The sequence below is a fragment of the Rhinopithecus bieti genome, unplaced genomic scaffold (genome assembly GCF_001698545.2).
Source record: "Rhinopithecus bieti isolate Rb0 unplaced genomic scaffold, ASM169854v2 scaffold_14232, whole genome shotgun sequence".
Taxonomy (NCBI): Eukaryota; Metazoa; Chordata; class Mammalia; order Primates; family Cercopithecidae; genus Rhinopithecus; species Rhinopithecus bieti.
The window spans coordinates 1,685,943-1,711,567 of NW_016807906.1; the positions used below are offsets into that span (position 1 = coordinate 1,685,943).

General features: G+C 42.1%; 1 protein-coding gene across 6 annotated transcripts in view; it reads left to right on the plus strand.

Annotated features, from left to right (window-relative positions):
- The window catches only part of LY86 (lymphocyte antigen 86), a 63,266-nt gene that overhangs the window by 11,719 nt on the left and 25,922 nt on the right, over nt 1-25,625 (plus strand). For all 6 annotated transcript variants that reach the window (XM_017884156.1, XM_017884151.1, XM_017884155.1 and 3 more), the window contains exons 2-3: nt 21,994-22,080; nt 23,375-23,503. In XM_017884156.1, the coding sequence (XP_017739645.1) occupies nt 21,994-22,080; nt 23,375-23,503 (216 nt within the window). The remainder of the gene's footprint in view (nt 1-21,993; nt 22,081-23,374; nt 23,504-25,625) is intronic.

Consider the following 25,625-nt stretch of genomic DNA (forward strand, 5'->3'; position numbering starts at 1 on the left):
TTAGGGCAATTTCCCCACGTCTTGCTTTGCCCAAGACCCTACAAAATAAGGGTCTTTGAATATGCAAGAGACCACTGGGGGCTCCTTTATAATATTGAGAGGATAAGGAATTCCATAAATGTACTATTATTGTAAACTTTACATAGAAATGGCATTTTCATAGGGCAGTGAAAGCAAGAGCTTGTTTAGAGTAAGGGCTGCCTTCCTCTGTGACAGGAGACTCATTAAGGACTCCAACAGCCTTCAGTAAACACATAACCATGACAGGGGATGCCTGATGAAAATACAGCAGGTCAGCTGGGCGCGGTGGCTCACGCCTGTAATCCCACCACTTTGGGAGGCCAAGGCAGGCAGATCACCTGAGGTCAGGAGTTCAAGATCAGCCTGGCCAACATAGTGAAACCCTCTCCTTACTAAAAATATAAAAAGTTAGCCAGGTGTGATGGTGGACACCTGTAATCCCAGCTACTCGGGAGGCTGAGGCAGGGGAATTGCTTGAACCCGGAACGCAGAGGTTGCATTGAGTAGAGGGTTTCACCATTGCACTCTAGCTTGCAAGCTAGAGAGAGACTCCATCTCAAAAAAAAAAAAAAAAGAAAAGAAAAGAAAATATAGCAGGTCACTTGGGCCCCCAACACCCAAAAGCTTGATGCCAGGGCCTGATTCTTTTGGTCTTTTCTCCAAATGTAGAAAAGCTTGCTGTATACAACCAACTTCATACATCAGATAAACACCAAAATCCTTCCACTTCTCTCCACTGGGATCTCTGCCACGGGTCTAGATAACTGGATGGAGGATATTCCTAAAGGGAAGTATGAGGAACCTCAAGTCTCCAGAGAATAAATTCTAGCCTGACCTACACTGAGGTTTTTGGAGAGAAGACAGGAACATCATTCTTCCAGGATACGCAATAGCTTTTCTGCCTCACATTGGGCTTCAGTTTTGACTAAATTAAAGGACAATTCATGCGTAAATAAGTGTGCACATTTCCAAAAAATACCTGAGGAGAAAATGGCCAGTGGCTCTTTTTTTATTTGAAGCAGTAGCTGAACAGAGTGCAAGCTTGCTAGCAAGTATCAGGTATCCTAACAAAAATGTGCCTGAGGTTTTAGAGCCAGTAACAGAAACAATGAGCAGGAGACTCTTACGTAAATACTACCTGATCTCAGGATCTCAGCAGGGCTTCTTTCCTGGGGGAATGGATCTTCAGCATTTGGGGGAAGCAGTGGTAGGAGAACAGGCAACAGAGAGAGAAGGCCACAGTTCCCTTCCTACTAAATCATCATCCCCTATATCTCGCCCATGCCAGAAGATGAAAAGCGAGGGTCAAACACGAAAATATCTTCATGGAAAGGGCAGATGATGAACAAAGAGGGTAAGTTGCAATATACAATAGAAAGTAGTTGTAATATACAATAGCAATATACAATAGAAAGCAGAAGGGACCATGGTGCTTGCCTCATTTCAAGAGGGAAACTTCTGTTTCCCTCCATCTAATTGCCATGTGGGAATGCAGGAACTGGGATGCCTGATCTCCTCATTTTTCAAAAGAAGCTAAAGTTCTTCATCTAGAGGTGCAGCCTCCTAGTTTATAAATATGGCAGCTATTCTAAGTGTGTTTAAACATTGTGCAGACCAACAAAACCCATCTGGAAGCTAGGAACAGTACAGGGGCTAACCATTTGCAGCCTCTGCTATGGAGAAGAAAGGGTTTAGCCAGGTCATGCGTTTTATGCCACCTGACCCTACCACCTTCCTTCCCCTTCTTGACTCAAAGCATTTCCAGGAAACATCCTTCAGTTCAGTTTCACCATCACCACCCACTGCATCAAAGTGGGGTCACCACACGAGTCCCGAAGAATGCTAATTATATGATAATTATGTATCCACTTGTTCAATTTGGAATATTCTCATCAGCCCAAAAATCAAGTATTCAAGGATACCTAGTTCATGCCAGTCCCATCACCATTTGAACATCTGGAATTGCTAGATTTGGTAATTAGCAGACCCAAATCTATGAAAAATTCTTCTTGATACCCACAAACACCACTGAAACATGCATTTCCAAAACAAAGCCAAAAGCAAGAAACCTGGTGTAAATTACTCTGGTGATGAAACTACATCTGAATTAGTACAGTATACATAGTCCATACTCAATGTGAATTATAGGAATTTGCTTAAATATTGCTTAAGTTTAGAGTTTCCTCAGAAATGGACCCTGGCACAAAGAACTGAGTGCAAGTTTGTTTGAGAAATGATCCTGGTAGGCATCAGCAGGAGAGTGAAGAAGCGAAACAGGGAAAAAAAGGAAGCCAGCGCAGCCCACCGCTGTGGGTAACTGGGGTTCAGTCCTTCTGGGGACCCTGGGGAGCCCTTGTGGAACATGCCTTAGAGATGTCACATCTCCAGCGGGAAGAAACTGGGGTATTGATCTATCAACTCCCACCTGTTATTTGTTGAGAGCTGTTCCTGGAGGCATTAACTCTCAGCACTTTTGGCTCAACTGTGTACTGCACAAGCTTACTCCCACAGTCACAGAAAGTCCTCAAGCAAAGAGTTATAGGTGTTTACAGGAAGAAATCTTTGAGGAAAATAAATACTGGTGTCTTAGTTCATTCAGGCTGCCATAACAAAGTACTTTAGATTGGGTAACTCATAAACAACAGAAATTCATTGCTCACAGTTCTAGAGGCCAGAGAGTCGAAGATCAAGGTGACAGGAGGTTCAGTGTCTGGGGGAGGGCTCACTCTCTGCTTTACAGATGGTGCCTCCTGACTCTGTCCTTACATGGCGAAAAGGGCAAATAAGCTCCCTCAGGCCTCTTTTATGAAGGCCCTTGTCCCATTCATGAGGGTGCTGCCCTCATGGCCTGATCATGTCCCAAAGCCTCCACCATTTAATATGATTGCATTGGGAATTAGGTTTTAACATATAAACGTGGGAGGACACAAACATTCAGACCATAGCACCCTGCAGTGTCCTTGTGCACTTGGATCTCTAACATCACACTAAAGCATTCATGAACAGGACCCTGGCAAAAGAGAAACCAAGACAGTTCACAAAAAAATTACTCACACATCTAAGGAAACTGTATGAAGTGGGCCGTCTTCTTGTCTACATAAAAAACTTCTTTCTATCATAAAAAACTGCCTTGCTATAAAATATCTGAAAATAATGGATAAGATATGACACAAATCTTTTAAATTTTAAATATATATGCAGAGCTTGCCGCAATAAAAAAAAAAAACAAATGAAAGGTCTCCAGGGGGGAAAAAGTCAAACAAAGCAAAGCCAAAGTCAAAAAAAAAAAAAAAAAAAAAAAAAAAAACACACAGAGTGGAAAACAACATAAAGTTCGTGTCTACCCACAGAAAATGTGTCAATCTCCATTAGCCGAACTTAGGCTTTAATGGCTGTTGCATGAATTTTGGGGTTAACCAAGCCCTTCACCGTGTGAGATGGAAAAGTTGATCCCTCCATGAAGCTACAACCTCTAAGAGTTCAGTCACAGTAAAATAAATAATAAATACCAATTAATTAAATTTTTTTAAATTAAAAATAATAAAAATAAAAGAAAGAAAAAAGCAGGTAAGGAAGAAAAACACTATTATGCAGAACAGAAGACAAAAAAACTTATCTAACTCTGCCTAATCTCTTGGGAAAATAAGTCTTCTATGCAAATATGTCATCTAAGCATATTATCATCTAGGTTTGGGCCCCAAATGTATATACTACCTTCCTAGTTCAAAAAAACTCAAGCCTAGAAATTAAATTTAGAGTGGTTACTGATTGGGAACATCTGAAGCATACAGGCAGAAGGAAATATTAATTATCTCTATGGGGTCATATACCCTCAATTCACATTTCACTGGGTCTCTAAAGTTTTAACCATAAGCTCACAGTCCAAAATTTAAAAAGACAAGGAAATAAACCACCATGAGGAAGAGTCAGCAGAGAAAACCCAAACTGTAGAATTCTACTCCCAAAGGTATTAGATTTTAGAAATATAAGGTACAGAATATAAAAATAAAATGTACAACTTCTTTAATTAAAAAAATAAAAGCATGAGAAAAAATAATATCGAAATAATCAGGGAGGTGTGAAAAAGAATAAAATAAAACCCTTTAAAATGCAACATTTAATCGTTGAAATAAAAAATATGGATATGTTAAAACATTGATTTTAAAATAGCTGAAGGGAGAACTGATGGACTGGATGAAAGGTTTAGAGCTATGACTCAAAATCTATCACAGAGAAATAAAAAAACAAAAAATATGGAGCTACAGCTAAAGAAGAAAATAGAACAAACAGGGGAAAAGGCAATTCCTAAAGAAAAAATGCTGAAAATTTTCCAGAACTGCAAAAGACATGAATCTCGGGTTCAATAAACACAATAAATCTTCAATGTTTATTAGCCAGAGATATCAGTGCCTTACCATTGGGGTCTCTCCACCAGGCTACCCACAACATGCAACGTGCTTCCCACAGAGTTTCCCACAGAGGTTCGTAAAAGGAATTTCACAATTAGACCAACCAGGATAAAACCACAAATCACCAAAGGAAAAAAAATGGTAAAAGTTGCAAGAGAAATTACCTAAAAGAAGTTAAAGACTGATAGCAGGCTTCAGCAATACTATCATAGAAAAGAGAAAATAACAAGCAACCTAGAACCTAGAATTCTATATACAGTATAGTTAAAAGTCATTCAACAATAAGAGTAAATTAAAGACTTTTTGGAGAAAAAAAAAATCTACTAGAGTGTTTGCCCATCGAAAGACTCTCAACTATAAAGAAGAATTGTAAAGGTGGCCGGGCGTGGTGCTCAAGCCTGTTAATCCTAGCCACTTTGGAGAGGCCCGAGACGGCGGATCACAGAATCAGGAGTATTCGGACCATCCTGGACTAACACGCGTGAAACCCCGTCTCTACTAAAATACAAAAAACAGCTCCGGGCGAGGTGGCGGCGCCTGTTAGTCCAGCCTACTCGGAGGCTGACGCGAGGAGCAACGATGTAAACATCGGAGGCGGAGCTTGCAGCGTGAGCTGAGATCTGGCCACTGCAGTCCAGGCCTGGGCGCCGGAGACAGAGGGAGACTCCGTCTCAAAAAAAAAAAAAAAAAAAAAAAAAAAAAAAAAGAATTGTAAAGGTACTTGAGAAGGCAATGATCCCAGAAGTCAGTTTTGAGATGTAAAAAAATGACAAGCAAAGCAGTGGCAATTTTAACAATCAATGAATGTAATGATGATAATGATGAATTTGGAACAAGAATGTATTAGATGTCTATTTCTGCATAACAAATGCCCTAAAATTTGACAGTTTACAACAATAAGCATTATCACCTCACCTTGCAGTTTTTTTCCTCTGGGGCAGGAATTTGGATGTGGCTTAGTTGGCGGTCTCTGACAAAGGGTGATGAAGGTGGACTGTAGTCATTTCTAGGCTTGGCTGGGGGAGCAGCTGCTTCCAAACTCATGTGAGTACATGGCAATGAACAGACCTCCAAAGATCCGCTTCCATGCCCACTCACAGGGCTGTTAGTGGAATTCAAGTCTTCAGTGGCTATTAGCCAGAGATATCAGTGCCTTACCATGGGGGTCTTCCCACAAGGCTACCCACAACATGGCAACATGCTTACCAGAGTGAGAGAGAGGACATGATAAATAGCTGTCAAAGTCTCATGACATTGCAGCCTAATCTCAGAAGCAACATCCCAATGCTTTTGCCATGTTCCACTGCTTAGAAGCAAGTCACTGGGCTACTTCAGAGGAAGGGATTGCACAGGACATGCAATGTAGGAGGGGATACCTGGGGCCATATCGGAGGCTGCCTAGTGCAAAATGGCAGATAACAATAGCACACGGAGGAGGGGCTGGTGAGTGAACATAAAGCATTCTCATGTCCTTGACCTGGTCTTTTATAGGGAGGAGAGTAAAGGCAATGCTTATTTATGCAAAATGAAAAAGTTCTAGAAATCTGTGGCCCAACAATGTGAATATATGGAAGACTTCCAAACTGTACACTTGAAAATGGTTAAGATGGGAAATTCAATGTCATGTGTTTTTTGCCACAATAAAAACAAACAAATAAATACATACATACTTATATACCAAGGTTTTAAAATAGGTAGGAAAAGACAAGTTTATTTTTAAGATTTACTAAGATATTCATGTTAAAATTTCAAAGGTAAGTACTACAAGACTAGAAATACAGTACGTGATTTCCAAACTATAAACAAAACAATAAAAACAAAAGAAAAAATTAAAATATTCCAATTAATCCAAAAGATTGCTGGAAAGAAGGGAGGAAAGGCATAAAGAAAGAAAACCCAAAATAGGATAAAATAATTATTAAAATATCAGAAGCTTGACTGGGCACAGTGGCTCATGCCTGTAATCCCAGCACTTTGGGAGGCTGAGGCAGGTAGATCACCTGAGGTCAGGAGTTCAAGATCAGCCTGGCCAACATAGCGAAACCCCGTCTCTATCAAAAATACAAAAATTAGCTGGGCGTAGTGGCAGGTGCCTGTAATTCCAGCTATTCAGGAGGTTGAGGCGGGAGAAGCGCTTGAACCCAGGAGGCGAAGGTTGCAGTAAGCCGAGATAGTGCAACTGCACTCCAGCTGACAGAATGAGACTCCATCTCAAAATAATAATAATAATAAATAAATAAATAAAGCCTTAATAAATACAAATGGACTATATTAACCTGATCTTACAAAACAAAAAATGACAAATTGCATTTTATAAGTTAGCTGTCTGCTTTTTAAAGAAATACACCTAAAATATAGATCTACAGTGAACAATACATTTAATGGTGAAACACTGGAAACCTTCCTTTTAAAATCAAGAGTGAGACAAATACACCCATCACTACCACTTGTATTCAAAGTTGTACTGAAGCACCTCACCAGTGTAAAAGACAAGAAAAAGAAAATGTTTAAGGATTTGAAAGGAAGAAACAAAAATGTTATTAAGTGCATACAATATGACTGTCTACACAGAAAAGCTAACCTACAAATTACTGGAACTAATGAAAGTTGAATTAGCAATTTATTTGGAGACTAATTTATTACATTATTTCAAGAGATAGCTAGCATGCATTGCTTTAGTTAATTCATTTTCATGGAGGTACAGTACATCATTATGTGTATCGACTACAATTGTGTCCCTCCTCCTTTTGATACAAATTTAGGTTGTTTCCACTTTTTTGCAATTACAAACTTATGAATATCCGTTATTTATGTCTCCTGTGTCAGAAAATGTTTACCAGCCCAGTACTTTCTTTCTTTCTCCAGTTTTCAGCAGCTTAAGCCTGGGCAAAGGTATTTAGACTAATTGCTCTAATTGTATCAGTTTTGTCTAGTAATAGTTCCATGCACACTAACAGTTTTTAAATGTTATGTTCTGAAGACACATGAACAGATGGCAAAAAAAGGCTGAACAATATCCAAATGGTTACAGCAATGGTGTTACAGAGAATGGCACAGTGTTGAGCCAGGCCTTTAAACTTTGCTGTGAAGCAGAAGAAACTCACAAGTGGTGTTTAACTTGTGTGCAGGTCTGCGGGGGAAGGCTGTGATTGTTCAGCGGGTGCACTCTTCTCCTTTATTCATCTGAAATCCAATTTCCTGTCTTATTTTTCATAGCAGCTTGCTATCTTTCAATATAATTCTTTTTATATCTTTAGCAGAAGTATTTTTTATTCCTCTAATCAGGAAGGGAATGCTAGGGTGTGTTGATTCTGGAGGCAGAGAAATGAGTCCTTGCCTTGGTCAGGAATTTATTTTGCTGGCAGAGAGACCAAGCCAATGGCAGCTCTGCTTTTCCCCTCCACCATCCACCTGTAAGAGCTTGTAATCTCACATTATTCATGGTCCCGGGATCCTATTCCCGGATGATCTGTGTTACATGAAGATAAAGTACAAGCAAATTCAGGGTTTCCCGTAGAAGCACCTCCCTCCTTCCTATCCGGGAGAGCTCTATTGCAGACTTGCGGCCTCCAGCAGACCTATTCTGGCTTCATCTCATTGACGTAAGAGATGCAGAAAGAAATGGCGAATTGGCTTTGGGAATGTAGAATTTGACTTCCCTGGTTCCAGTTCAAGACATCTGGGTGGGAACTCCCGCTGGGTATCCACTCTGCCTTCTTGGGGAAGCTCCATGATATCTTTAGGAAGGAAGCCTTGGATTCCACACCCTGGAGACACGGGGTCTCTTATTCTCTACGCACTTCCTTACACGGTTTCTCTTCCTTCGAGGGCCTCTCAGTTGAGGCACTCCTCCACCTTAAATCCAGGAGGCCACATTCAGAAGCAGTGTCACGCGGGCCCCTCGGCAACATGCTAACATAGAAAAGGAGGGTCTCTATGAGTCCGCTCTGCCAACAGGATTGCTTCCTAGGAAAAGTGCAAATTGATTTTTTTCCTCCTGTTGGTCTGCTGGGGGATTGGAAGCAGCCACAGACAACTCATTAGCACATGTAGGGAGACCAAGGAGAAAAATAAGCTAAGTTGCTCTCATACTAGAAAGCATTTAGGAAGCAAACCCATAAATATGGATAATTATTGTGTGTCCATTAAAAGTTAAAAATTTTTTTTAAAAAAGAATTCATGCTTGTTCTATAGGTTTCTGTGTATGGCCAAGATTGGCTCCAGGGCCCTGAACATTCCAAGAAACGTTTGCACTGGCAAGGAAGGGTGCTGGCCTCTACTTTTATAGAAACAGGGTCTCCCTATGTTGCTCAGGCTGGTCTTGAACTCCTGGGCTCCAGCGATCCTTCTGCCTAGGCCTCCCAAAGTGTTGGGATTACATGCATGAGCCACCATGCCCAGCCAGGATCTATATGGTGGTGCTTACATGCAGTAAAACTGCATAGAACTACATGAGCAAACACGTGTGTGTGTGTGAAAACTGCTAAAACCTGAATACAGTCTGTAGAGTACACCAGTGTCAATGACTAGGTTTTGATACTCGGTTCTGTAAGATATTACCATGAAGGGAAGTGGGTGAAAGTACACAGGACACCTCTGTACTCGTTGCATAGCTTCCTATGTCTATCATTATTTCAAGATAAAAAGATTTTATTTTAAAAAATGGCCTGAAGCTCTTGAGCCTGAGGCTGTGCATCTCCCTCTGCCTTTATGACCCACAGTGCAGGCCCTGGGCCCCCAGAGTCTGGGCTCCACTGCCCTGGCCTCTGGGACATCTGAGAAGCCTGGTATAGGAAGGAAGCATGAAGCCTAAAATAGTACTCAGTTCCTCCTCTTACAAGTGAGGAAATGGAAGGTTAGGGGGACAAGGTGAGTGCTAGCTGACACCCTGATTTACTGCCTAAGTTACACGGAAGCTTCTGGTCCCTGGGAACACACCAAGACAGGTTGCCCTAAAATGGTCAAGCTAGAAGGCCAAAGCGAGGCAGGGCTGGGGTTTTGTTTTGTGGGGTGTGTGTGTGTCTGCGTGTGTGCATTCTCATGTGTGTATTTAAGGGCTGCAAAGGACATACTGGTTTTGATGTCACACTATGGGCATGGATGATGTAGAAATTCTATTCCACATCATGAGCAATGTTCAGCAAAGTCAGTAAGAGGGTACGAGGGTGAGCATGTCCGAGCTTACCTGCAAGATGAAGGCCTGTGATGATGGTAGAAACTCTTTCTGACCCCAGCAGCCACAGAAACTTGTATTTTGCCAAGGAAGGCTCCTTCTTTGAAAATATATAGGAAGAAGACAGAAATCTACCTTTCTGATACCACTTAAAGCAATAGAGGAAAAGAAAATTATCTAGTTTTTCCACTATCCTTCCGGGGTGATTCTAGGACCTTTAAGGTCTGTCCATGTCTAAGCAAACACCAGCCACCTCTGACCTCCAGCCTTTCAAAGAAAGAAGCTGGACTGATTGCATTTATAGGGTTCAAGATGAAGCTCACAAAAGCACAACTGGCTCGATTTTATGAAGAGCTTTTGTTGACAAACGTGAAGTGACCAGAATACACAGACTTTGGGACTTGAGACTTTTTGTATATGTTGTTCTCTGTGCCTGAGTTGGTAGAAAAGAGTCTACATACACAGGCTCCTACTCCAGCCCCGTACAAGGTTTGCAACCTTCACACTTTCCATAAACCCTCTCTGCCTCAGTTTCCTCAATTCTAAAACACAGATGATAACAGCATCTCTCTTAAGGCTTTTGTGAGGATTTCAGCTAACACACACATAGGGCTTAGAACAGCACCTGCTGTGGAAAGAGCTATAGAAGTGACCACTGTTATTACATCCATCTGTAATTACTGGAAATATATAGGAACATACTTAAGATGAATGGTCACAAAAGCACTTCCACAGCTTCCAAGGCAAAGCGCTAGCACACTGGTGCCTCCCTGTTCTCTCACTGCACCTTGTGGCTAGGCTGCGTGCCAATCATCTGTTTACTGCCTCTGTCTCCTGAAAGTCAGGGGCTATGCCTAAGACTAAGTGATCTTCGTATCCCACATCTAGCATGGTGCCTAGCAAACAGTAGGCGCTCAAAAAGCTTTACAATTGGACCAATAAACAAATAGCAGGGCTTTTGTCTCTCCTGTCGAAGTAGCATCTCTCCTTCCGTTTTCTCCACACGTACCAAAAATAGGAAAAATCAAATTGCTGCTGTGTTCTGCTAGCTGCTCTGACTTCAAGCACGTGTCCCAAACAGTCTAATTGGAGGGATATTTACCCTTCTAACTCTGAGTACTGAACACTATGAAGATGAAAATAATCTTTATGGCCTTTTGTATTAGGAGAGGGCAAAATGAAGTTAAGATTCATTAAAAAGCCAGTGTGTTAGCAAAACATTTGAGGAGATCCAAGAGCAAGCTGATTGTGTCCAGAATCAGTTCAACGACTGCTAGGGTGATACGGCCCCTTCACTTTCCCTGCCTGATGGTTTATCCGCCTTCCTTCATTCACTCCTCGAACACTTAACCAGCTCGCACGGTGCAGTGCGATGAACCAAGCAAGGTGATGCTAGAGCGGGGAATTTAGGAATACTGAAGGGATTTTTTAGCACATTATCAAATTCTTATGGAGATATTTTTCACAGAGGTTTATTCCTTAGAACCCTCTACTTCTCTCCCCTAAAAGAATAAGTTGTTCTTTATAGCCTTGTTCAGGCTATAAAGTTCAGGAACACAGGCAGCCTGTCCAGAAGAAAATCAGTGTTTAGGAAAACAAAGAAAATGGATGAGTTGACCTTCCATCTCCAAAAGTCATGGCGGCTTATGGAGAGACACGAAACACACACAACACAACACAATCTGCGCAAGTCACAGTCATGGAAGAACCACACCCAAAATTCCTGAGAGTGTGAACCTTGACTGCCTTACAAACACAGACTGTAAAGGACGGTAAAGCTTATTCGGCTGTAAAAGATGCTGCTGGTCTCTAGTTCCTTCATTGACGCCAATTGTCTTTTATTTATAATCATCAACTCTTTTTTTATTTTTTTTTTTTTTTTTTTTTTTTTTTTTAATTTGAGCTGCCCATCTTCAAATCATTGCTCTCCGCCCAGCACAGAGCTCCCGCGAGCCTGCAGGCAGCCCAGGACTCCTGCGCATACCAGGCTCTCTGGTCTCGGCTCTCCCTGCCCCACGCCGCCCACTCACATCTGCCAAGCTCTGCTGTTCCTCCACGTTCCTCTCCACATTGGGAGTTTTTTGCAGGCGTGTCCTGTCTCATGCTCCCCATCCTCCGCTAGCTCTCCTTGCTCATCTCTTCAGCTTTGTTCTCTTCGTCCCTGAACTCTCATCTCAAATCTTTTCATGCCTAAGATCGTGTTTGGCAGAGAGTCAATGCTCAGGAAATGAAACAGAAAAAATACGCTTTTAGGGGCTGTTGCAGGAATCCTACCTAAGCAGAGCCGTGCCTTTCTTGAAAGAATTCTGGAGAGGAGCTTGGGTAACTGCCAAGGTTCCAACTCCTCAGGACTGAGCCAGGGGGACACATGGTGTCCTGTAGAGACAGGAGCCAGAGACGTGAAAAAAGAGGGAGAGGCCGGGAGCATCTCACCAGGTCATAAGGGGCTAAGCGGAGGGGGCTGCCTCTTAACGCTTCATAAATTCTGTACACCTTGTAAAATGGTTTGTAAGGAGATTTCTTAGGACATCTATGAAGGGGTTAAAATTTGAGCCTGAGTGATACACGGCAGACATAGGGTCTCACGTTTAAGATCATGTACCAGGAGATGAGCAAAAAAACTTGGTGTGGCTTTTAACAGTGGGTTTCAAACTAGGCAGGGCAATAGAATCACCTGGGTAGCATTGAAAAACCAGGCAGCACCCAGACTTATTACATCAGACCGTCTGGGGTGGAACTCGGGCATGGGTATTTTCACAGCACTCTCCTAATGATTTCAACGTGCAGCCACATTGAGAACCATCAGCAAAGAGCATCCCAACCATAAGATTATGTCCACCAATCCTGTTTAAGGGCTGGGAGGCCCCAACTGGCATCTAGGTTTCATCTCAGAAATATCTATTTAACTTAAAGCTGGGCTGAAGGCCAGGTGTAGTGACTCACACCTGTAATCCCAGCACTTTGGGAGGCTGAAATGGGTGGATCACTTGAGGTCAGGAGTTCAAGACCAGTCTGGCCAACATGGTGAAACCCCATCTCTACTAAAAATACAAAAATTAGCCCACTGTGGTGACACACACCTGTAATCTCAGCTACTGGGGAGGCTGAGGCATAAGAATCCCTTGAGCCTGGGAGGTGGAGGTTACAGTGAGCCAAGATTGTGCCATCGCACTCTAGCCTGGGTGACAGTGAGATTCTGTCTCAAAAAAAAAAAAAAAAAAATGCTGGGCACAGTGGATCACATCTGTAGTCCTAGCAGTTTGGGAGGCTGAGGTAGGAGGATCGCTTGAATCCAGGAGTTTGATACCAGCCTGGACAGCAGAACCAGACCCTATTTCAAAAGAAAAATAATAATACAAAAAAGATGTATGAACTTAACTAAATTATTTTAAACCTAGGGTGTTCTTACATTAAAAGAAAATGTTAAAAAAAAAAAAAGTTGGTTTCATTTTCTGCAACTATAATGAGAATAGTCAGTATTGTAATATCTTCTAATAGACTCCATCCTCCTTTTGCCCAATTATTAACTGTCTATTATGTGCCTAACACTGGCCAAGATGCTTTACATGCATTATTTTTCTTAATTCCTAATAAAAATCTTCCAATGCATTTTCCTCTATCCCAGTTTCCTTTGGGTTGAGAAAAGCAGCACCTTCGCTGAGTGACAGTGACCTGCACAATCACAGTGAAGAATTTTATCAAAATTGGGAAGCTTGTTGGGTCTTGTCCCTCTCTGTAAGCAACTTGAATCCTAGGAGGACCAGGTTCCGGCACACATGTCTGGACTCATTTCGCCTCCATCTAAAGCTCTGCTTCTGTCATTTGTCTGCCTCGCTCACCTGCTCCAGGGTGAGACCCACACAGGAACCAGGGTGCAGTGCTCAGGGCCCAGGAGGCTGAGTCTGGAGATGAGAGGAAGTCACTTCCTTGCCTGAAATTTCAGTCTCTTCCTTAGCAAACAGGGATGTTAATTAGCACCCCATGCCCTGGTCACTCTCAAGGCTAATGAGAACAATTCAAATAACGTTTGAGGACCTCCTGGTATGTTTGGTTCAAATCCAGCACCATCAATGAGCAAAGACTAGGCTGGCCTCAGCTGTTACCTCCCAGACAGTTTGTCGGTTCCTGCTCACCCAACCATCATATTCCACAACCTCCGATGCCAAGGACAACAAACAACTTAGCTTTTTCTTTTAAATCATATCTAGTTCATGACTTCTAGAAGCAGAAGGGAATTCCTTTTCAGCATTTGCAGCGTGTCAAGAAAAGTCCCAGAGATCATCTTTGTAGCTGTACAGTCAAGTAAAGCACCCTATGTATCTGGCCCTGTTTATGTCCCCTGTCAAGACTGTCAAGAGACAGACAAATTTGTAAGAACTGCAGACATTAAATACAACAGGTGTATCCTGGTTGTGTGGGTGTCACCAATGCCATGGTTCCCGCTGTCTCTAAGCCAGGCTCTCCCTTAGAAGGAGTCTGCCTGCTGGTGAAATCCACATTGGCAGTGGAGAAGCATGTGCTAAAGTCTAATCTTCCATTGTAAAAAGAGAACAGACTAGCATTTATCCACTTTTCTATCCCACATGGACTGCCTCCAAATTAGTAACAGAAAGTTAAACGATTACCAACACCAAGCCGAAGAGGCAAGTTCCCCTGATGCTTCTAGACTTGAGGGAGCTCTAGTAATCTGGTCACTACTTAACCAATAGTAGGGCTTTGGGTGAACTGGCCTGGTCAAAATCCTCCCTTTCCACCTCGGTTCCATCACAGCTAGCACAGTGTCCAGCGCATATTAGACAGTTAATAAACATATTGTAAGAAAGAATAGTGACACTGCTATTAAGATGGTGTTTAAAATGAAGAGAGGCCAGGCAAGATAGTATAAAGTGAATCCATGGGAAACATGCCTTGCCTACAGAAGACTATAAAATGTTGACTATAATGAGACTATAATGTGTTGCATTGACTATAAATGAGAGATTTAGAGTATAGAGTAGACACACATCTTTTGTTGAGTTTATTATTCAGTAGTATGCTGTCATAATCAGATGATGGAAATATTATAAATATGATGATACCAGAAGCAGTTCTGATTTGTCTTTCTATCCCCAAGACCTAATCCCCTTCCTATTACAGGGTAATGAATGATGAGCCAAGTTGCTCTTCCTATTGCATCTTCCAGCCACTAAGATGCACTGTCTCTCACCCATAAAACAGGTTCCAGTTTCCTCTCACCTTCGTGTTAGGATCTTATGCTATGTGGCACCATGGCACCCTCTTGGTAATACACAATAAAATATTGCACTTAGTGCATTTGTTTTTTTTTTTTTGTTTTGTTTTTTGTTTCTTTTGTTTGTTTTTTTGAGATGGAGCCTCACTCTGTCACTCAGGTTGGAGTACAGTGGTGTGATCTCGGTTCGCTGCAACCTCCGCCTCCTGGGTTCAAGCGATTCTCCTGCCTCAGCCTTCTGAATAGCTGGGGCTACAGACACGTGCCACCACACCCGACTAATCTTTGTATTTTTAATAGGGATGGGGTTTCACCATGTTGGCCAGGCTGGTCTTGAACTCCTCACCTCAGGTGATCCACCTGCCTCGGTCTCCCAAAGTGCTGGGATTACAGGTGTGAGCCACCATGTCCCGCCAGTGCATTGTTGATCTACTCCTAAGATGCAAAGATCAGACAAAACTGCCTCAATTAGGTCATTATTTTCATCAAGACATTTGGCAAGATATTTTGGGCAGAAGACTGTCTTCATTGCCACTCATCTCTTACATTCTGTCATATTTATATCATGATAGAAAAGCCATCTCCTCCTATGCTGATGGAAGCCAAACAGGTTATTCTGGGAAAGTGGAACTTAGAGGCTAGAGGGGTCATGCAAGATTCCTACTCCTTTTCTGTCAATAAAAAGGCTTATTATGAATTCATTTTTTTTTTTTTTTTTTTTTTTTTTTTTTTTTTTTTTTTTTTTTAAAAGCAGACAAGCTAGGGATCCGGAATTTTGAGTTTAGCAGTCCAGACATACCTTCTCACTCAAAAACACATTCACCAAGGTTGCCAGGCAGCTGGCAGGATGTTGCAGTTTTTCACCATCTTATACCACAGTCGATATTTCGTAGTGATGGTGTTAGTTTTATTTTTGTTGCATTTGAAAGCAAGAAACATGTTTAAGTATTTTGAACACACCGTTTACATATCTGAGATGAAGAAACAAGAAGCCAGTTGACTTGAATGTGTGAGTCAATTCCCGAGGAAATGCTGGCCAAAGAGAGTCAAATGGGAGTGGAACTACTATTATTTGAAATAATGACCCACTGGGGAGCCTTGCTGTGCTACAGTAATAAGATTTGACAGGTAGAAAAAAGAAGAGATCAGGACATAATAGAAAAACACAGCTAGAATACACTTACCACATTGTAAGTTATTTCTTTTTCCACAAAGGTGGGAGGGAATATGAGGGGAGGAGGCGGAGGGAACACAGTGGCATTAAGGACAGAAAAGAAGAAAGTTAATTTAGCTTTGTGCTGCTAATGGATTTCCAGCAATGCGATTTTACTGAAGCCTTATGCATCATCTTCTTGTAAAGGTCTACAGTGACCCTTGAATGTCATCCTATGAATTCGCCAAGAAAATTAAGACACTCTAGTAAAAGTACAGCCTTGAAAGAAGACAGACTTCCAGATCTGTGCCCAGCTAGATCTGTATGATACACAGAACACAGGCTGGCAGAATTGGCCATCAGCCAACCTAAAAAAAAAAAGAAATCAAAAGCAAGTTCTGTTTGTTATTTTGTTACATTTGGGAAAGAATTCTGAAAGATGCAGAGGAATATCTGCTACCATTTGACCCGGAACTAGCAGTTCAACCACATTCAGACACTCAGTCTCCAGTGCCAAGTGGTTCTGTTTTTCTAGAGAACCCTAACACACCCCCCATTATTAAACAACCATCCAGTACTATTTTATTGAGCATTCAGAAGCAGACCAGCTTTACTCACATTCTGTTAACCCAATTTTTCCTTCCTTCCATAAACTGTTTGTGAGAGGCAGTCCTGCCAGTGCAGCTAAGCTGTGTGTGACTGGTAAGGTCTCCTGGGCCCTCTATGCCCTTTCTCCCTCCCCAGGTCGTGCCTCTATCGGAAGCATGCTTGTAATACTTAACATTCTCCTGGGGCCAGCCTGTGTTCTGCCAACAGCACATGCAGGAAGCAATACCAGCTCTTAGAGTAATGTGGGCCACAGGGGATGAGCCATGAAGGTTAAGATGTGTTTGAAGAAAAGTCAGTGTTCTTAATCTCAGGATGGTAGCCAGATCTAAGTACTGATATAAGAAGAAAAAGAGAAAGAGGGAGAGAGAGAGAGAGAATAAGAGACAGGAAAAGAGAAGAGAAGAGCATAGGATAAAGGGAGGGGGAGAAAGACTACCTTTACAAAGCAGGAAGGACATTGCAATCTTGGGGTTGCACTTGGCCATGAGTATGTGGAAGGCTGGTGCAAGTGAGGTTGGAGGGGAGTCAGCTCCTTTCCACAGGGACTCTGCTGTAAGAATTCTACCCTCCCCTGAGAGGAGGAAGACCAATTTCTAACCATTTTAAACCCAAGCAATAGAACTGTAAAAAATAGGCACATACACTTGTACACACACACACAGACTAAACTGTTGACATCTGAATAAACTTTGTGGATTGTACCAATGTCAATGTCCCAATTTGGGTATTGTCCTCCATGTAAGATCTTACCATGGGGGAAGATGGGGAAAAGACATATGAGACCTCTCTGTATCTTTTTGCAACTTCCTGTGAAAATATAATTATTTCAAAACATAAAGCTAAAGAAAAACCTCAAGTAGAGCTAGAATATAGAAAATGGAACTAGCTGCATAAGAGTTGGGCCCTCCTCTATGCCTCAAACTACCCAGCCAGCAACGCAGAGGCCACAGGGGGCGGAGCTACATCCATGGACTCCAGGACTTAGAGACATACATCCAAGCTTTCCAGCTGCCTGAAGTCAAATCGAGGATTGGTCCAGTGGAGTGTACCCAGGCCCCCACCATCCTCTGCTGAGGAATTTCACTCCCAGAGTCTGTGTCATTGGATTTTGTCTTCTTCCTACTGATTCCATTTGAAAGCCTACCGCTAGCTGTTAATAGAAGCCATCCCGACAAGGTTGTCCTCCCCTCGACAGCTGCCCAGGTCTAGCCCAGCCTAGGCCACTAATGGAGGTGGAAGGCACAAAAATACCTTTGGAGCTGAGATCTGTTCAAATGCTGCTCACTCTAAACCCAGCTTGTTTATCCAACTCTATTTTACTCCATGAATGTCCAAGAAAACCTTTCTAGGAGAGATTTGATTGTTGCTGCCCTTAGTATGCAAAACAGATGCTGCTGGCTGTTCTCCTGGAGCTCTTCCTCACCTCTGGCAGGGTTCACATGCTGCTGGTTTGGAGAAGCCTGCCTTCGAGGGCACACCTGCCCGGGGGAGAGGGGAGCAGGGGCAGTTTGGGGTTTGCTGGGTTCACCCACTATAATGCCGTCCTCCCTTGGGCTGAAGCCATAGAAGTCAACAGAACAAAGAGCAAGGAAGTGCCACATAGAGGCCAAGGAAGAAATATTGAAAATGAAGTCTTCTATTTCATGATGAAGCTCTGACTTCTTTCCTGAGCTCATTTGCTGAAATACAGTGAAGTATCCGGAGGAAACACTTATCTCTTTCCTCAAATTCTCAGAACACCAACTCTGATTAACTTTCCGATGTTATTGTTTCAGAAAGTCCAAAGTCAGATGATCCATCTTACATGATTAAAAGTTACTGAAGCAAGGGTCCAAGGGAAAGTCTCTCCACTCTCAGCCTGCCCATCACTGTTCATACTGTAGAAGGAGAACTGCTTTAAAATGCAACCTACCATCTTTTATTTTGGTAGGTGATTCTGAGGCATTTGCAGTATCAGTAAAGCCTGGAAATTGATAAAGCGATTATTTAAAGCAGTGATTGCCACCAGGGGTGAGTTTGTCCCTCCTGGATACTTTGGTAATGTCTAGAGATATTTTTGGTTGTCACAACCAGAGGGTATGGGGGTGCTACTGGCATCTGGTGGATAGAGACCAGGGATGCTGCTAGACATCCTGCAATGCGCAGGGCAGCACCCACCATAAGGGATATCCAAAACAAAATGTCAATAGTGACAACGTTGAGGAATCCTGCTTTAAGGTTCTCAGCAAATTTACTACAATTAACCACTACTATTCATCCAGCAGATAATCACTGGAGATCTAGTATAATCTTAAGAGATTATGTATAGCCCTGGCACTGGGGAGTCAGCTTTGCATTATCTAGTGGAGGAATGACAAAGGTATACAAACAAATATAATGTAATCTAGAACATACAAAGTGCCTGAGTGGAAATGCAAATAAATACAGAGAAGGATATGAGTTTGAGAGGGTGGGATTGGGGGAGGAGGAGGAACCAATGTCACTTTCCCCAAGAGAACCACAAACTGCATGTTTACACTCAAAGATATCAGTCTTGCATATAAATTTGAAATAGCTGCTAGGAAAGCTCACCAAACCCTTAAGCGCTTTTTAAGCAATCTGTCTTTCTACTTTCATATACATATCCTCAGAGAGATGCAGCCTACAGCTTTCTTTGTGACTTTGTGCTTTATTGAGATTATTTTTCTAACAACAATGTGTTTCTAGGACCAGGAAAATGCTTTATTTCCTTCTCCCGCCCTTAGTTGATTCTTACTATCTATACCTTTAAAATATTGATACACATACAGTGTAATTATATAGCTGCTAATCAACAACACAATACATACTTAGCCTCTTTTATTTTGCCTGTTTAGCAACTTAAATTTATCCATAATTTTGAGGATGCACCTTCCTAAGCATCTGTTCATTGGCTTCTATCTTTTTCAATACTGAGTGCCAAGGATGTAGCAGGAACTATCGTCTCCAACCCCGTGCTCCTATTTTCCAGGCTGAGAGAAACCCTGGGACAGCACAGAGATACTTAGGAAGGAGTCCAGTGAGCATAAGACAAAAGGGCTCTTTCCCACCCTTAGGAAAAGTAGTGACTGGTCCAAAGGGGTTTTGATCAAACAAAAGTGTACTTACGTTAGCTTTGCCAGGCTGAAATTGCCTAGTGATCATTTCCATTGCAGATATCATAGACAATGATGCATCTTCCAGGTCAGCAATGTGGATGATAAAACTGCCTGGAACACTATCATTGGCAAATGTGAGCTCATAGCTAAGCTGAAATGGAAATCAGTTATGAAACAGAACTACCAGATGCCATATGCCTGCACACAAAATATTCTGGGCAATCTTACAAATCAAATAAGTAACATATGTAGTTGAGGTTCTGCTTTGTGAGTTTCACTGCATAATACCAGGGAGCAATTGTTTGTTTGTTTGTTTGTTTGTTTTTAACTCTGGCTTTGAATCTTGACTCTGACACTTTCTACTGTCGGGATCTGGGTAAGTTCATACAACATCTCCCAGTCTATGTTTTCAAAACAGTAAAATGAGGTAACTCATACCTATCTCTTCAGATTATTGTTTATTCTGCAAGTCTGGGTCCTGTCAGGAAAACGAAGACCATATCAATTATTTTAACAGAGAGAATTTGACATAGGAAGTTGGTTAGAGAACCAGTTGCTGGAGAGCCAAAAGAGCAAAGAAAGGACCGCCGAGGGCTGGGAGAGCAAAAGGCACAGGTTATAGGGATTAGAAACTGGATGTTTGACAGAAGGACCCTATGGAACTGAGACAGACTGCTAAGGAAGGGGTGACAGCTTCTGGTGTGCTGTTATTGCAGTAGCTTAGGGCCCCCACAGAGCTGAGTGTCAGCTGATGCTGGGAAGGTGCAAAAGAGAGCCAACTGGAACCAACTTCCACTGCCAAGGTGTTGGTCCATCACCAGTGACACTCCCAGAAAGTACTCAAGAAGGAGTAAGTCCCTTCTTCAACTCCAGCATCCGTCTCCCTGCTATCTTGACTGGCAGACAGCGAAGGAGAAACATGATTACCGAGAGCCCAGTTAAAAATCAGAGGAAAGAGGGCTGGATTTGGAGTTGAGAAACAGCTCCAATACACGGCCCATCCATTCACTCAATGCGTACATTTATGGAGTGCTTACTGTGTGTCAGACTGTGAGGCTGTGAGACTCTCTGCTAGGTGCTGGGGAACCTAGAGAATTAAATGGAAAACACTCATAAAGTACAAGGCTCGGCTATTAGTACAAGGTAATCCTCTGTTAAAAATAGCTCTCCTGTCTCCAGCCCAGTGGGAAACATAAAGGAAAAGGAAACGGAAAACAAAACGAACAAAACAAAACAAGAAACTAGCTCTGGCCTTTAATGAATCTCATGTTTAGATTCAGTATTGCAGGATAAGCCGTGTAGCAAAGTACAGAGTGATACATGTTTGTACACTTACCGAGAGTGCCAGACATCACCATTTTAAGAATTCAAGGAAACAAGAGAATATTTGGGGTTAGGGAAGCCTCCACAAAGAAGATGGGAATGAGCAAGACCTGAGGATTTAGATAATAGCCAAAAAGACTAAGACCACTGCAAATGGGAGAAAGCACACAAGCGAATCAAACATGGTGGGAATGTGCTGGTGTGTTGGTCTCAAGGAATGGAGGATGGATTTATGATGTGGAGGATGGAAGTTGGACCCAGTCACTCATTTCTGGACTTTATTCTGAGGCATAGATAAACCATTGGAGCTTTGTGAATGAGCAGAAGTTATATGCAGAAAATATTATCTTTATAGCCTCATGATATCTAGCACAATACCTGTACATAGTGGAATATTTTGGGGGGGAAGTATTACATTAAATGGGATGGGATGGGATGGGATGGGATGGGATGGGATGGGATGAGATAAAATGGAATTACAAAGGCAGGTCTTAACTTTGAAAATCTTTTAAGAAAATATTTTAAGCCTAAGTATTAATGTCTACTCAAGCTCTCCTAACTTTTGTACCTCTCTCTGTTTTGATAATAATAATAGATACTTTATTAAAGGCTCTATGCAATCCATGAGCAATTTTAAAGCCAAATGTTCAGGAACTAAAAGAATTCAGGCAATGATAAAATTTTTCTATGATAAAAACGTTAACAAGTAAAGATATAACCCAACTAGCAAGACACTGTTCATTCCATGAATGGAGGCCCTGCTGTCAGAGTGAACATGACGTTGGCTTTGAAGACACTGGGGGGAGCTGATGAAAATATCACAGGCTTATTTTAAAAAGTGTTGGGCAATATGCTTTTGAATAAATGCAGTAATTCGTGTGAAAACAATATTGGTGCAAATTTTGAATATGTTTGCAGAATATACGATGTACTCACAACTATTGTTTTCTTCTTCGCAGATCCATTACAAGATTTTGGCTTTTCTATTGAAAAGTGTTCCAAGCAATTAAAATCAAATATCAACATTAGATTTGGAATAATTCTGAGTAAGTAAAAAAAAAAAAAATGATTAGCATGAAATAAAACATTGCACAGCCTCTTCCAACTCCACACCCCCAATGACTTACATTAACTACAATGACTGGCTAAACTACTGTTTCCTCACCACTCTCTGGAATTAACACTGTTTACATCTTCATTTTCAAATCTCTCTCTGGTTTATATCCAGGTAGGGTAGAACTCTCACTTAAAGCTGTACTTTTGTATTAAAAAGACTCTAGGCACTCATTTGGACGATATAAGCACCTGGAATCAGTATACGCGGCAAAAAAAAAAAAAAGGAAAATATTTTGAGATTAAGTATTAGTGTCTACTCAGGATCTCCTAACTTTTTTAGTTATCTCAGCAACAAATAAATCTACTACCAGCAGTACGGTTTGTCATTTGTGTTATTTTGTATCCCAAATAGTTAACACAAATTTTTAAACCTTGACATAGGCAAGGAGGAGATGTAATATTTTCTCCCCTACCCCAATCAATAAGCTAGAGCACTTTCTGATTGTTTAATTTTCATCATATGATCATGCAATTATAGTTAGTCAATATATTTGCTATAGCTACTAGACTATCTCCTTTTCCAAAACAGTTATATCAAAATCAAAGTAGAGAGGTTTAATAAACTTAGCATGTGGAATCGTTCCAGAAAAGTGGGAGAAACATTCACAGAAATCAAGAACTCTCACGCAACTTTGTATTTCTAGAATCTTATCCAGTATCTGGACTCTAGCAGCAGCTCGAGAAATATTATGGGGAGAGAAAAAGAGAGAAAAGAGAAATGGAAGAGTGGGTGGAACATAAAAGGAAGGAATGGAGAAAAAGGCAGAGAGAATTGGGAGCCACCACCATGGGATCCACCGAAGCTTCCTGTGTACCTGTGCTGCAATACCTCCCTGGTGACAGCAGCAGGTATATGTAGGCATGACCACACCCCACCACCATCATGGGGAACAAATGATAGTCTGCAGCTGAGAAATTCCAGAAGCCAGACCTGCAGACTTCACATTAAAAGGCCATAGCACCAGGGTGGGGAGCTCAGCTGATTACCTTGCTCCAAGCAGGTATTCTGAGAAACAGCCACCTTTCATACCCAGGGTCTCGTCATAATCCCCTGTAGCATTGCCTAAATGCTGTTTTACTAAGGAAAGAAGAAAAGTGTTCCCCAGGCAGAGCAGATTAATGGAAACAAAAGGTTCTTTAGCTCATGCTGCTGTATACTGTGAATGCCTTTGATATACAGTGAAACACGCAGTAAGAGTAAAGCTGTTCTTGTCTTTCCTCCAGGAGAGGACATCAAAGAGCTATTTCTTGACCTAGCTCTCATGTCTCAAGGCTCATCTGTTTTGAATTTCTCCTATCCCATCTGTGAGGTGGCTCTGCCCAAGTTTTCCTTCTGTGGAAGAAGGAAAGGAGGTAAGCCATCTGTCTTGCTCACTGCTTGCAGGGGCCTGCAGAGAGATAAATGCAAACTTGCATCTGAGGCCAGGACACCCAGACCAGAACTGTGTCTCTGCCCCTCACCTTTGGACAAGCTTATCCTCACTTATCAGCATGTGTTGCATAAAAATAACAATAAGGCCCATTCCATAAGGCCTACCTTACAGGGCTGTTGTGAATATCAAAAGGAAATGACACGTACGAGATGCTTTAAAACAGTACATTGTTACTGTGAGTAGCAGCATTTTATAAAAAGGGCTGGCAGCAGAAAGAGCCAAGAGCTTCCAAAAATCCGTTGAGGTTCAGAGTGCTTCCAGGTTTTCCCTCCACAACTTCCTTAGTGGCAGGGTGTCCATAACGTAGTAATGGACTTCAAAAAAGAATAAAAAAATAAAGCTTATGATATGTCACCACCTTTCCCAACGGGGGTCATTGACTAACAGAGGCATCAGGTAGTTACGCTAGAAGTACAGAGGCAGAAACCCCATTATATTAGCTACCTTTTCTCCAGTGCACCAACCCTCTACTCCCTGCCTTACAGCCTTGCAGAAAGAGAAGGTAGCCTTCCGCCACCTGTCCCCACCTCTCCTTTCCTTCTTGTCTTTACCATGGCTTCACCAAGGCCCTGCGACGCTTCCACGGTGTAGTTAAAACCTGGCTCTTTTCTCTGACTGTCCTTCCGCAGGAGTGGTTCTCTTCCAGCTGCTCTCCCCTCCCAGGATTTCCTTCCTACTCCCACTGGCCAAGGCAGGGCATACTCCCAATACACCCCTCACCTCACATCTCAGAAATACCCCTTTATCTATTTTCCCATTCAAGAGAGCTAGAATTTTAAACAGTAAAGTTCCTTGTGAAATGAGGCAATTACTCCTTTTAAATGAAAGATCTAGAAGAAACTGGAATATCCTTCCTAAACTAAGGGATGCAAACAAAAGAAAACGAGGAACTTAAGGGAAGATTGACCAGATGGAACCGGGGGAACTTTGCTGGGATCTGTAGAGGACAGACTCAGCCTGGCTCCCTCACCACCCTCGCCATCCCCACCAACTGTGTGGCACATCACTCTATCCTAGCGTTTGCCATGTTGGACTGTCCTGGTTTACTCCCATGTATCTTCCACATTGGACTACGAGCTGCTTGAGGGTACGGTCATATCACCTTTGTCTTCTTATTCCCAGTATTTCAAATGTGGCTGATACGTAGAGAGCTCTGAATACAGAGACACACAGAGCAAAATGCCTCACACGATTGAGCATTCGTACCAGGCCCTGTTATAAGAGCTTTAGATCCAATAAGTCATTTACTTCCCACACCAACCTTACAGGTTAATACTGTATTAATATTCCAACTTGATAAATGTGTAACTGAAGCACAGAGGGGTTTAGGAGCTTGCACCAAGTCCCAGAGCTTGCAGGATCCACGGCTTGAACCCAGGCAGGCTGACTCCAACCTTAGCTTTAACGAATGAACCAATAAAAGAACAAACAAGACAATGAACGAATGTGTCTTGCTTTTGACCACAGGTTTATTTAAAATTATCATTTCAGGAATCTTTCTGCCCAGTGATCTGACTTTGTTTCAAATTGGGACCTTTTTTTTTTTCTTAGCTAGCCCACCTTAAAATGATAAGTCAGTTTTCCTCTCTCAACTTACTGGAGACATTTCTGATTAATCAAGTATGTTCACGCATTTCCTCAGAATGATGAACTCCTCATTAGTCCGTCCCTGTTTAACCTTTTTGACCTGCCCTCAGCTAGGCCAACTCTGAACTCTTCACCCACAGTCAGTCCTTTCTCCCTTCTTCCCTCCCTCTTCTTCCTCCCTCCCTCCTTCCCTCCCTCTCTCCCTCCCTTCCTCCCTTCTTCAGCTACATCTTGCTCCACCCCCCACACATACCTTAGGCATCAGCTTAAGGAATCCTTTGCCACTTTCTCTTCAGAGCCTGCATTTTAACACCTGCAACATTGTTTGGATGGTCCACTTAGTATGTGTGGCCCAATCGCCATTTGCTTTTCATCCAGACCTAGCTCAAGTATCCCTTTCTCTCTCTGTCTCTGTCTCTGTCTCTGTCTCTCTCTCTCTCTCTCTCTCTCTCTCT